Consider the following 14,811-nt stretch of genomic DNA (forward strand, 5'->3'; position numbering starts at 1 on the left):
ATAATGCTTCAGTTGAATTCACTCCCTTCTCTGTGCAGGTCAAGGACCTATGCACGAAGGAAACATTCGCTGAAGGAAAGAGACGAGGCAACATGTATGTCTTTGAAGAAGCTCCATGTCGTGATGTTCGCCCTTCTCACCTGGTTTCGAAGTCTTCATCAGAGTCATGTTCCGCCTCTTCTACTAGTGTTTTTAGTATCTCTGAATGCAATAAGCCATCATTATGGCATAGTAGGTTAGGACATTGTGGGAGTCATTTTATTGAGAAACTTGTTTCTAATAATCTCATTCCAAAAGAAAGTCTTAAAGGGGATGAGAGTAGTCATAAATGTTCCAGTTGCCTTTTGTGCAAGAGTCATGTATTGCCTTTCAATTCAATTAATAAGAGAGCTTCAAAACCTTTTGAGATCATTTGTTCTGATGTGTGGGGACCCGCCCCAATTGTCTCTGGGTCTAGAAGCAGATATTATCTAATCTTTGTTGATAGCTATGTCACAGGGACTCGGCAAAACAGGTGCCGCACCCGCGTCGACGAGACGCGGGATCGCGTGCGGGTGCGGCACCGGGTGCGGTCAACACGACCCTGGGTGCGGTCAACGCACCCAGGGTCATTTTTGTCCAAATTTTTGGGCGAAATTTTTTTCCCCCACCCCGATGAAAAGGAGGAGGATTAGGGCAAAAAAATTTTTTTGCCCTAATCTCTCCTCTCTCTCCCCCTGAGATCGAGCTCTCCCATCGCCGCCCCCAGCTCCGCCTCCCAGACTCCTCCTCTCGGCTCCTCCTCTCGGCTCGCAGGTATGTCTCTCGTCTTCTTGGGTCGGCTGGGGAGGGGCCGAGCACCCCCCCCCCCTCTCTCGGTCTCTTGTTGGGTCGGCAGGGGAGGGGCTGAGCCTCCCCTGCTCCCTCATTTTTCGGCACAGGAGGGGCCGAGCCCCTCCCCCATCCTTTTTTTTTTGGGTCGACAGGGGAGGGGCCGAGCCCCTCCCCCATCTTTTTTTTTTTTGGGTCGACAGGGGAGGGGCCGAGCCCCTCCCCCATCAGTTTTTTTTTTTGGGTCGACAGGGGAGGGGCCGAGCCCCTCCCCCATCTTTTTTTTTTGTTTGGGTCGACAGGGGAGGGGCCGAGCCCCTCCCCCATCTTTTTTTTTTGGGGGTCGACAAGGGAGGGGCCGAGCCCCTCCCCCATCAGTTTTTTTTTTTTTTGGGTCGACAGGGGAAGGGCCGACCCCCTCCCCCATCAGTTTTTTTTTTTTGGGTCGACAGGGGAGGGGCCGAGCCCCTCCCCCATCTTTTTTTTTTTGGGTCGACAGGGGAGGGGCCGAGCCCCTCCCCCATCAGTTTTTTTTTTGGGTCAACAGGGGAGGGGCCGAGCCCCTCCCCCATCTTTTTTTTTTGGGGGTCGACAGGGGAGGGGCCGAGCCCCTCCCCCATCAGCTTTTTTTTTTTTGGGTTGACAGGGGAGGGGCCGAGCCCCTCCCCCATCTGTTTTTTTTTTTTTTGGGTCGACAGGGGAGGGGCTGAGCCCCTCCCCCATCTTTTTTTTTTGGGGTCGACAGGGGAGGGGCCGAGCCCCTCCCCCATCAGTTTTTTTCTTTTTGGGTCGACAGGGGAGGGGCTGAGCCCCTCTCCCATCTGTTTTTTTTTTTTGAATTGAATTGAAAATTGTAATGTATTTTTTTTTTTGTGTTTTCAGGATAAAAATGACGGATAAAGGGAAAGGACTTGCGTCATCCTCATCCCAACATGTGAGTTCTGCTGCTAGTTTTGCTGATAGTTGCAGTGGGATTGATGATGTGGGGCCACTATGGATACATGTAGATAAACTTGCAAAAACTGGAGAAGGAGGTGGTGGGAACAAAAGATTTCGATGCAAGCTCTGCGAAAAAGATTTTGTTGGGTCTTACACAAGAGTGAAGGCTCATTTGTTGAAGATACCAGGACATGGCATTTCAGCTTGCAGAAAAGTTGATGAGTCAATGCGAAGGCAATACAAGAAAATACAAGAAGAATATGAGAAGAGAAAGGCAATGGCCGATTCTTCTGCAGTCAGTGTGCCATTTGCAAGCCATCAAGAAGATGCTGAAAAAAAAAGAAAAGTCAATCTAGGAGGTAGAGGAACGATACAAGCAGCATTCAATACATATGGAAGAGAAGAATTGGATAGAAAAGTTGGGAGGTATTTTTATTCTGGTTCACTCCCATTTAATGCGGCTAGAAATCCTTATTGGAAGGATTTAGTAACATCCTTGACAAATTGTAATTTGAGTGGTTATGTGCCTCCAAGTTCAGAAAAAATACGAACCACACTTCTTGCAGAAGAGAGGGCAAACGTGGAGAGGTTGCTAGAAATTAAAAAATATTCATGGGAGCAAAATGGAGTTTCCATTGTGTCTGATGGATGGACAGATATTCAAAGGCGTCCATTAATCAATTTCATTGCTTGTTCGCTTAGTGGCCCAATATTCTTGAAAGCAGTTGATGCATCTGGGGAATATAAAAATGCAGAGTATTTGAAGGGATTGTTTATAGAAGTGATAAAAGAAGTGGGTGATCAGAAAGTGGTACAAATCATTACAGACAACGCTCCGGTTTGTAAAAGTGCAACGTTGAGTTTGGAGAGTGAGTACCCTCATATTTTTTGGACTCCCTGTGTAGCACACAGCTTAAATCTAGCCCTAAAGAGCATATGCAACCCCAAAGAAGAAGAAAATTCACAAGCATATGCTTTATGTTCATGGATTGAAGATTTAGAAAGAAATGTCAAAAGCATTAGGAATTTTGTTGTTAACCACCATCGTGCTAATGCTATATTTAATAAGCATTCTGATTTGAAATTGTTGAAGGTCGCTGAAACACGTTTTGCGTCCATCATTGTGATGATGAAGAGGATTAAAAGAGTGAAGAATGCTTTGATTAACATGGTGACTGATGAAAATTGGACATTCTATCGTGTTGATGATGATATGAAGGCTCAAGAAATTAAGAAATTCATTCTTGATGATGAGTTTTGGGACAGAGTGGTATACTTCCTTCAATTTACGCAACCTATTTGGGAAATGTTAAGAGAAGTTGATAAGGATGAGCCCATGCTTCACAGAGTTTATGAAATGTGGGATAATATGATTGAAAAAATACAAGCTATAGTTTTCATGCATGAAGAAAAAAATCCTGCATTGGATGATTCAGATTTTTTTAATCATATTCATTCAATTTTAGTCAGAAGATGGGATAAGAGCAACACTCCTTTGCATTGCATGGCACATTCTCTTAATCCAAAATATTATGCAAATAAGTGGCGGGCTGGTGGTATTGGTCGTGTCCCTCCAAATTTAGACCCAGAGCTATCAAGACATAGAAATATGTGTATGACAAGACTTTTTCCAGAAGCACATCTTCTACATCAAGTCACACAAGAGTTTGAAAAATTTTCATCTTCGAGATTATATGCACCGGCATTATTCGCGAGAGAAGAAGATAATATAGATCCTATCACATGGTGGTCAACATTTGGATCAGAAACACCTCTTCTGCAACGTCTTGCATTAAGATTGCTATCGCAGCCTGCTAGTTCATCTTGTTGTGAAAGAAATTGGAGCACATATTCTCAAATCCACAACATGAAGAGAAATAAACTCACCAGCAAGCGTGCAGAGGATTTAGTATATGTTCATTCAAATCTTCGATTACTTTCGCGAAGCAATGATGAATACAGGTACTAATTTGCTCTCTTAGTTATTTGATTATTTCTTAGTTTTCATTTAAATATACTTGTATTGTATTTATCATTTTCAAATTGGGTTTATAATGCAGACAAGGAACATCCAAATTTTGGGATGTAAACCCAGAAGAGTGTGACTTCGAGGGAGAACATGAATTCAACGTAACAAACATGGATTTAGCTGAGCCCAGTATTCCTTCTAATGATGCATTTGATGATGAAGAAGAAAATTATTAGCATCCATTACTTCATCAGGATATACTTTGGTATGTAATTTAGTTCTTTTATGCATACTTATTTGATTGATATTTAGGTCGATTTATGTAATTGCTTTACTTATTTGATTGATAATTTGATATTTAGGTAATTTGATATTTAGGTTGGTATACTACATGCATGATAAATCATATTATGAGTTTATGACAATGTTTACTGTTAAATGTTAAAACTGTTAAAACTTCAAAATTATATATATATATATATATATATATATATATATAAATTTTTTTTTTACATTTTTGCCCCTGCCGCACCCCCGCACCCGGGTTTTTTGGAAGTGCCGAATCCCCGCACCCGCACCCGCACCCGCACCCGCACCCGCACCCGCACCCGCTCCCGCACCTGCACCCATGTGACATAGGTTGATAGCTATTCTCGATACACTTGATATATTTCATAAAAAATAAGTCAGAAGTCTTCTCTTTGTTTCAAAACTTCTTTTCCTTGGTCAAAAACCAATTTTCTGAGTCCATTCAGTTTTTCCAATGTGATGGAGGTGGGGAATTTTCATCCCATGATTTTATTTCTTTTCTTCGAGATAACGGAATAGGAAGAAGGGTGTCCTGCCCTCACACTCCTCAACAAAATGGGATTGCTGAACGAAAACATAGACATATCGTTGAAAGTGCCATGAGTATGCTTCATGACAGCAATTTTCCCACCAACCTATGGACAAAAGCCTTTCATTCTGCCGTGCATGTGATAAATAGATTGCCAAAGGTCATTCTGGAAAACAAGTCTCCTTATCACTGTCTCTTTGGAACTCATCCTAGTTATCATGATCTGCGTGTTTTTGGATGTGTTTGTTATGTGCATGTTGATCGGTCCCTGAGAAACAAGTTTCAAGACAAGGCCCAAAAGTGTAGGTTTGTGGGATACGCAGATGACTACAAAGGATATAGGTGCTATGATCCCACCAACAAACGCATCAGAATCTCAAGAAATGTTGTCTTTAATGAGCAAAACTTCGATGACAAAGCTGATGCAACCAATATACCAACTGAAGTTTACTATCCTTGGTTGAGTTCAGAACTTTTTGCTAGCGCCAGCGAAGCATGTTCACCAGATTGCGTGCAGCAAGAAGAAGAGATGTCTGAAAACACTGAGACGTCGGGGTCACAGAATTTAGAAAAAATACCTGGTAGATATAAAGGCATTGTCTATTCCAGACAGAGACCGATGACATCAAGCCATTCAGATCATGCTTCAGTCAACAATCTGACCCCTTCTCACACTCCTGAGATCAGAAAATCAAGCCGCATACGACATCCCATTGACGGGTGGGTCAGCTATAACAACTTCTCCTTGGATCTTCAGTTGTTTTTAACTGCTCTCAATAAAGAAGATGAACCCACTATGTACTACCAGGCAGCCACTTCTATCAAGTGGGTAGAAGCTATGAATGATGAAATGCAAGCTTTGCATGAATGTGGAACTTGGGAAGTTGTTCCCAGACCGCCTGACAAAAATGTTGTTGGATGTAAATGGGTCTACAAGATAAAGTACAAGCCAGATGGAACTATTGAGCGATACAAGGCAAGGCTCGTAGCAAAAGGATTCACTCAAGAAGCAGGGCAAGACTATGATGAGACTTTTAGTCCGGTTGTAAGAAAGGGAACAATTCAAATTATTATCTCTCTGGCTGTTGAACATGGGTGGAAGTTGAGTCAGCTTGATGTAAAGAATGCCTTCTTGCATGGGGACTTGAAGGAGGAAGTGTATATGGAGCAACCCCCTGGATATCAAGAACAAAATTGTAAAACCCATGTGTGCAGGTTAAAGAGAGCTATCTATGGTTTGAAACAAGCATCTCGCTCTTGGTTTGATAGCTTCTCACTAAAGATTCAGAAACATGGATTTTCGTGTTCCATGCTGGACCACTCATTGTTCTGTTTTAGAAGTCAGACTGTGACCACTCTGTTATTAATTTATGTTGATGATATTGTTATCACAGGAAACTCTGTGGTTCACATCCAAGAAGTGAAAAACTTACTAGGTCAGAGGTTCAAAATGAAAGATCTTGGAACTCTACGCTATTTTCTTGGTGTAGAAGTTGATAATCAAACTCATGGCTTGACACTCACACAACACAAGTACACCGTAGATGTTCTCCGTAAGGCAGGTATGAAAGACTGCAAACCTCTGGGAACTCCGAGTGTGCTGCATCAAAAACTTAGTGCTCATGATGGAGTTTTGTGTGATGATCCCACCAGGTATCGAAGCATAATAGGAATGTTACAGTATCTGACCTTCACTAGACCAGATATTGTTTATTCAGTTAATCAAGTATCTCAATTTATGCATGCGCCACGTACTGGACATATAGAAGCTGTCAAGAGGATCCTTAGATATCTGAAAGGGACTATTGGGGATGGATTGACATACTCACCACAGTCATATGGAAAAGATGAGCATGGACTCACTGTATATTGTGATGCAGACTGGGCTGGGGATCCTGATGAACGAAGATCTACATCAGGATATTGTGTCTTCATTGGAAGAAATTTAGTCTCTTGGAGCAGTAGAAAACAAAAAGTTATCGCTAGATCAAGTACTGAGGCTGAATACAGATCTATGGCTGCTGCCACTGCCGAAGTCACATGGATCAGACATCTACTGACTGAAGTAGGAGAAAAGATCTCCCACACTACCTTGCTATGTGACAACCAAAGTGCTATTAACATGTCATTCAATCCAGTACATCACAGTCGTGCTAAACACATTGAGATTGACCAACACTTTGTGAGACAGAAAGTTGAAGAAAAAGAGATTAAGCCTGAGTTCGTCAATACTGAACAACAAGTTGCGGACCTATTTACGAAAGGATTAACAAAGGATCGTTTTTGGACGCTCAAAGGCAAGTTGTGCATGGTTCACAACCATGCTCAACTTGAGGGGGGGTGAAAAAGTGTATACTGTTTCGAGTTCGGGTCTGGATCCTATACCAGACCCGAGTTCATTGTAAAACTTAAATGTATTTCTTTTTTTTTGGGTTGGGTTCGGATATTATATTAGACCCGACCCGACCCATGTACACTTAAGTGCTTTATACAATGCATTAGGTCACGATTTTTGATATTCAGAAATCGTGACAGCCGCAGAGGCCCCTTTTGGTTTTCTCTTCTCGTCTCTCTCTCTCTCCCTCTCTTTCTCTGTTTTCTCTCTTAATGCAGGTGCAGATGAAATTCTATCACGTGTTTGATTCTAAATATCATTGTACAAATTGATCGTTATGCTGTCAGCGTGGAAAATTGCATAAAATGGTAACACAAAATGGTAACACATGCAGGGCAACGACAGGATAATGGCTTGATTATTGGACTCTGTCATTGTATTGTTCCACTAAACAATGTGCCCACGCCAATGCTGTTAAAATTGATTCAGGCTAATTCGATTCGAACAACACTTCACTGAAATATATTATATATATATAGAGAGAGAGAGTAGAGCATAGGTGCTTATGCTAAATGGGTCTTTCTGCTCTTTCGGTATTTTTTTCGCAGTTCCGACCCCATAAATGTGTTGGGCATGGTCGATTTACAAGGAATCCACACCTGGATCATGTGTTTTCGATGAAAAAAATGACATTTGGAACCTCGAAAATTTACAAAGATTTTGGACCGTTGATTTTTCGAACCATATAAAAACCTATGTCACACGGACTCGGCTCCAAGGTCGCCGCACCCGCGTCGACACGCACCGACACGGGTGCGGACACGGGTGCGGCTCGGACTCGGTCAACCCGACCCTGGGTGTGATCAACGCACCCAGGGTCATTTTGGTCCATTTTTTGGAAAAAAAAATTGAATTTTTTTTTTTGAAATTTTCTGGGCTACAGCTGTAAGGAAAAAAACCCATCACAACTAAAAAACATGTACACTTTCAAGTTTTAAGTACAGAATGGGCACAACTCAAGTTTTTGTGGTTTTTTCCTGTATGAAGAAAGTGAATTATTACAGTGTATGAAGAAAGTGCCCAAAAGTGAATTATTCCTGTATGAAGAAAGTGTACAGAATGCCTTCACAACTCATCACCTGTCCCCTAATGGGCACAACTTTGACCGAGTCTTATATATATATATATATATATATATATATATATATATATATATATATATATATATATATATATATATATATATATATATATATATATATATATATATATTTTTAATATATATATAGCCGAGTCCCCGTGTCCAAAATTTTTGAAATTGCGCCGCACCCGTGTCGCACCCGCACCCGCACCCGCACCCGCACCCATGTGACATAGATAAAAACTCACCCGTGTAGGAATTAAACACTTTAAGAGCTGATCTTAATAAAATCAAGTGCATAGATCACATCTTTATGGTCAGAATTTAAAAAAAACATGAAAATCCATTAAGCATGTATCATTAAGTACCCATAGTCTACTCTCTCTCTCTCTCTCTCTCTCTCTCTCTATATATATATATATATATATATATATATCTCTCTCTCTCTCTCTCTCTCTCTCTCTCTCTCTCTCTATATATATATATATATATATATATATATATAGCCATGGAAGTTAAGGTCACCCCTTGCATTAGTAGCGAGAAGCTTAAAAAATTAACCATATCTCTATGTAATCTTTGAGTTTATTGATTTCTCATTTTTTATGTTGCAGAGATCACAAGATTTACAACAATCAAGTCATTTGATTCTTTCATTGAAAAAGATACGTTTTTTAATCAAATTTATTAGTTTTCTTAATACATTATTTAGTGTTTGCATGCATTTGTTAAATGGTTGCAACAGGAATATGAATTATGATCTTCTCTTGATGTATTATTTTTTAAATGCTTGAAAGTTGCAAATGATATAATTGCAACTTATATTATTTATTGTCTTAGATACATGTTTTATTTTGTCAATGATTACATAAATCTTGTTTTTTGATAAAATAAAAATATATAATTACATTTTTGCTTTCCTTTTAATTCTTATTCGCTTCTCATTTGAATCTTATGTCATTTCCTTCTTTGCTTCTTAGGTTGCTTCCAAGACGCTTCCTAGGTCGCTTCCAAGACGCTTCCTAGGTCGCTTCCGAGATGCTTCCTGGTTCGCTCCTAAGTCCTCCCGCGCTTCCTGCTTTCTAAAATTTTAGAAGTGCCTCGCTTTCCGCTTCCGCTTCCGTTTCATGCTTCCTGCTTCCTCGACTGACAACTCTGCTCTTGACACCCTCGATAATTTTCTGGTTTTTATTTGATCGTGTGCTTTAATATATTTTTCTAGAGCACAAGGTTGCTCTAGATTTCCTCGCCTAAAGTATTGAATGCAATCTGGATGAGATGTTTCAACATTGATTATACTATTTTGATCTTCTTGATCAACTTCTTCTTCATCAATTTTTGGAACTAAGTCCAACAAGGAGTATTCATCAACCTCTCTAGGGTTTTTAGTTTCAAAGAAACTTTCATTTTCTAAAAAAGATACATTTTGTGACACATATAACTTGCTAGTTCTAAGAGCAAGGCATCTATAGCCTTTTTGATTGATTGAATAACCAAAGAATGCACAAAGAATGTCCCGAGGGGAAAGCTTGTCATTTTTGTTGGAGAAAACAAAACGTTTGCAACCAAATACTCTTAATCGTGAATAATCTGGGATTTGATTGAAAAGTTTTTCAACAGGTGATACATTTTTCAACAAAGATGATGGCATTCTATTAATGAGATATAATGTGGTTAGCGTAGCCTCGACCCAAAAAAATTTAGGAACTTGATGAGTAATGAGCAGAGTTCTTGTTGTTTCTACAATGTGTCTATGTTTTCGTTCTGCTAAACCATTTTATTGTGGACATGACTTTTGATGTAAAATACCATGTAGATTTAAATAATCGCTAAATTCTTTTGACAAAAACTCTTTCCCTGTATCAGTGCAAAAGATAAAGATATCATTCTTTAATTGATTCTTAACTAACTTATGAAATATTTAAAAGTGAAAAAATACTTTGGATTTATTTTTGAGAAAGTAAATCCAAGTATGCCTTGTAAAATCATCTACAAAAATGACATAATACGAAAAAAAACCTTCAGACATAACTGGTGCAGGACCCTATACATCTAAATGCACTAACTCAAAAGGCCGAGATGAAACAAAATTTCTTCCTTGAAAAGGTAATCTCTTCATTTTTCCCAAAATACATTCTTTACACTTAAATGTTTTAGATTTACAAAAAAAAATCATATTTGGAAACAGATGAAGCTTGATATGCTAGGATGACCAAGTCTCCTATGTCATACATTCAAGTTTATTTTCTGAACATTACAATAAAATGTATTCTTGGAAATTTTCAAAACATCCATGTAGTATAAGCCTCCTTCTTTATGACATTCCCCAATCAGCTTCCCTGACTGGTGATCCTGCACTCGACAACCACGAGAGGAGAAGAAAACGTTATATCCATGGTCAGATAGTTGAGAAACAAACAAGAGATTGAGATTTAATTTGAAAATATATCTAATTTGTAGAATATGAAATCCTTTTAAGTTTTGAGAAACTTTTTCAAAATTTCATATTGCTTCGATTTCTAGTGATGTTCCATTGGCAGTAAAAACATTGGATCATTTTGAGCTATGACATTCGAATAATATTTAACATTTGGAGTTATGTGAAAAGAAGCGCCTGAATCAAGAAGTCATAGAGTTTTACCTGGATCGGAGGTGCTCACGGAAGAGACTGCGGCTCCTGTAGATGAAGATGCTCCCTTGAGTAGAGGTCCAAGTGTTTTCACCAATTGAGCGAGAGACATACTTCCAATGGAGGTTTTACTAGATTCTTGTGGTGGTCCGACGGAGGCAACTTTTTTCTCATAAGACCTCTTTAGTTTTGGACAGTGAGTTTTCACATGTCTAGGTTCACGACAATAGTAGCAAATGATTTTATTTTTATCAAAATCATCATTTGTTCTTCTATGGTTAGGAGGTTTGTAAGTCCTAACAAAGTTTTCAGGTTTCGAGACGGCTAGAACTGAGTCGCCATCACCTTTAGCAATTCTACTTTTTAGTCTATTCTCTTTCGTACTCAATTTCTCTATTGTATCTTTAATTGAAGGTACTTTTCTACGATGGAGAAGAATAGACTTAGTGGATTTAAATTCCAATCTTAATCTACTAATAAAATGAATAAAATACTCCGTATTGATTTGGTTATGGCGGAGTTCAATATCTTGTAGACAATACCACTTTGGTTCAAGAAGATCTAATTCTTCCCACAACTCCGACAAGCCATTATAATACTCCCTAATGCTCTTGTCTCCTTGAACCATGTTTCTTACTTTAAATTGAAGATTGCACACATGTACAATATCCTTAAGGGAATACATTATCTTAAGATAGTCCCATGCTCCATTTGCATGCTCAAATTTTGCTAAACTTGAGTATTTCTTTATATCAACACTTGAGATAAGTCAAGACATGATCTTGGCATGTCTCATACGCCATTCTTTCCACTTTTTCTCGTAAGTGGATATGGCCTTAACTTTTTCTACTTTTGTAAGAGGTATTTCTCTTTCCCCCTCATCCTTTGTAAGAATTAGAGTAGGTTCCTCATCAGTTTCATCTACTAATGCCCCATAAACCCTTCTCTCATATAAGATGCTTCATAATAGAAGCCCATGGGACATAGTTGGAATCATTTAGTTTGATGGGCTTGATGGTGGCATTATCATTGTCATCTATTTTACAAGTTTTGAGAAAAGAGGTAAAGAAAGAAAGAGAAGAGAAAAAAAGGATACTCTACAACAAATGGTGAGTATAAATATTTCTTCAAGCTTTTTACGCCACCACACGATCACCACTTCAAGCGAAATCACTTTCTTGCAAGAAAACCGTGTAGCACATTTCTCAATGCACTGATAGAACTTGCTTCAACCTTGCTCTGATACCATGTAAGAAAATAGAGCTTCAAACGGAACTCCAAAAGCAATCTCACAAAAATATCTTTTAATGAACACAATAGTTCACTCAATATACTCACAAAAAATACTCAAAAGAGTACATACACCAAAAGAAAAATATCTCATTCAAGTGGGGAAAATCCACACCAAAAAAGCATACATGGGGTATTGCCCCATATTTATACAAGTTAGAGAGGAACTTAGAAAGAGTCATTGGACTCTACAACGGCTCTAATAGAGCTGTTGGAGGGTCCAACGACTCTTTCTTTTGACTATTCTTTTTTACCAAGTCAAAAAGCATAAGTCTAGAAATGTCTAACATGCTTTTGCTTTTTGACTTGGTCAAAAAACATAAGCTTAAAACAGTCCTAAAAGAAAAAGGATAAAACTAACCTATTGTAACTAGCTATCCTATTGTAACTAAACTAAAAAATAGAAGATTACATATGATGGGGTATTTACATATGAGATTGTCTATGACATTACAACTTTTAACATATACAACAAATGGGAGCTCAATAGAGTTGTTGGGAGCTCCCCATCGGTCACATTTGGGACCGTTGGGGAGAATCCCAATAGTCCTATAAAGTGGACAACTTAGTCTATGGTCAAAAAGTCAAAAAAGTAAAACTAAAAAAAGTAAAAAATAAAAAAAGAGAAAAGTCCCTAATGCACTGTGCTAAGTACATATGATAAGAAAGACAAAAATACCCCTAAGAGTTATATTAATATACAATTATATACATATATATATATATATGTGTATATAATAGCATACATGAATACGTAAATGAAAACATTTAAACACCCCTCAAATTGACGAAGAGATCACCAAAAGTTTGTCAAGAAGAAAAATAAAACGAGGAGTGGGAAGGGCTTTGGTGAAGAAATTTGTAAGTTGGTACTCCGATGTGACATATGGTAACTTAATAGTTCCTTTTAAATATTCATCATGAACATAGTGGCAGTCCATCTCAGTGTGTTTGGTTCTTTCATAAAAGGTGTGATTGCTTGTTATTTAGATTGCACTTTTGTTGTCACAACATGTCTTCGAGGATTTGGAGATGGAAACTCCCATGTTTTGAAGAAGAGACCTAAGCCAGACAAGCTTCATTGTTGTCGTTGTCATTGCGTGATATTCTGCCTCAGTTGAAGATAATGAGAACTTTTGTTGTTTCTTACACCTCCAAGAGATCAACGAACACCCTAAAAAAACAAAAAAGAGTAATTGAGATTCTATCATTTGGGTTACCACCCCAGTCAGTATTAGTATAGGCATATAGATCTAAAGATGATAAAGAGGATAGGAAAAGCCCTTTTGAAATGGTGTTTTTAATATATCGCATAATCCTCAGAACTGTCATCATGTGCATTGTGGTAGGGGCATGTGGAAACTGACTTGTTGCATGAACTGCATGAACGATATCAGGTCAGGTGATGGAGAGGTAAGTGAGAGATCCAATCAATTGACAATATGGAGTAGGATCTTCAAGCAATACGATATCTTCGAGTCTTAATTTTACATTTATGTCGTCTAGGGTCTTCACTTCTTTTCATCTGAAACTTCTGACCTAGCACATATGACAGCAACTAATTTCATTTGAGAGAGAATATATCCTCTGGAAGAGTAGGCAACCTTAATTCATAAAAAGTATCTCAAAACCCCCAAGACAGACATATCAAGAGTTTTCTTTAAAATTGATTTAATTTCAATAACACATTCTTTGTCATTTCCTGTGATGATTATATCATCAACATATAGAAGAAGAATCACAATTGTAGTACTTGTTTTCTAAACAAAGACAATAGTGTCAGTATAACAAGAGATAAATCCTAAATTAATCAAAACATTATTAAATTTATCATAAAGTCTTAGGAGCTTGTTTAAGACCATATAAGGCCTATTTAAGTTTAAAAGTTTTCTATTTAAATTAACCCCTGGAGGGGGTTCCAAGTAAACTTTCTCACCAAGTTCTTCATTTAAAAAGGCATTTTTAATATTTAGTTGAAAAATGAGGCATTTTTTAATAGATGCAATGGCAATGAGAGTTCGAACATTAATCATTCTTGAGACGGGAGCAAAGGTTTCCTCATGATCTATTTCATATTGTTGGGCATACCATTTAGCGACTAACCTTGTTTTATATCTTTCTAATGATCCATCACTTTTGGTTTTCACTTTAAACACCCATCCATATCCTATAGGTTTCTTGCTTAAAGGAGGATCAACTATTTCCCATGTGTTGGCTTTTCTAAGAGCATTAAGTTCTATTTTCATTGCTTCATTTCAATAAGGGTATTGTTTGGCATCATTATAATAAGATGGTTCATAATAAGAGTGTAGAGTTATTAAACATGCTCTAAAGCTTAGAAAAAATGAGTCATATGATACAAATCTACTTGGAGCATTAGAGATTCGATTTGATCTCCTAAATTGAGATTTCTCTAAAGGTATGTTTTGAGAGAACTTGTCAAGGGCACATGGGTGATTACCTTCTCCCCGTCTAGTATACACATGCATATCATTTGATACATTTTCATTCAAACTTTCATATTGATGACTAACTTTATCAACAATCGGATGATCAATACTAGAGTTATTGTCAAAAGAATCAAACACCTCAATAGAGTTGGACTCATCACGTCTTGGTAATAGATCAAATAGAAATGAGTAATCAATTTCTTCTTTAAGTCCTTTGCTATTAAACCCATTTTCATTTTCAAGAAAGGTGACATCTTTCAAAACATAGAGCTTGTTATTTATTGGATCAAAACATCGATGCCCTTTTGAATTTTCACCATAGCCCAAGAAAACACATTCAATGCCTTTTGGAGATAGTTTATCATTTTTATGAGTAAGTACATAACACTTGCAACTAAAGATTTTTAGTC

The 14,811-nt window shown here is 38.0% G+C and overlaps 2 protein-coding genes across 4 annotated transcripts in view; one reads left to right on the forward strand and one right to left on the reverse strand.

The window, feature by feature from the left end:
- LOC149841234 (putative LRR receptor-like serine/threonine-protein kinase At1g67720) overlaps nucleotides 1-14,811 on the reverse strand; it is an 84,369-nt gene that overhangs the window by 22,737 nt on the left and 46,821 nt on the right. The window lies entirely within an intron of this gene.
- Nucleotides 1,648-4,074, forward strand: LOC149841235 (putative transcriptional regulator tpeD). Its single transcript, XM_090003709.1, has 2 exons — nucleotides 1,648-3,711; nucleotides 3,810-4,074. The coding sequence occupies exons 1-2, from the start codon at nucleotides 1,667-1,669 to the stop codon at nucleotides 3,952-3,954; spliced, it is 2,190 nt and encodes a 729-aa protein (XP_089859835.1). The 5' UTR covers nucleotides 1,648-1,666; the 3' UTR covers nucleotides 3,955-4,074.

Source organism: Nuphar pumila, chromosome 4 (genome assembly GCF_984573655.1).
Source record: "Nuphar pumila chromosome 4, dmNupPumi1.hap1.1, whole genome shotgun sequence".
NCBI classification, from domain to species: domain Eukaryota; kingdom Viridiplantae; phylum Streptophyta; class Magnoliopsida; order Nymphaeales; family Nymphaeaceae; genus Nuphar; species Nuphar pumila.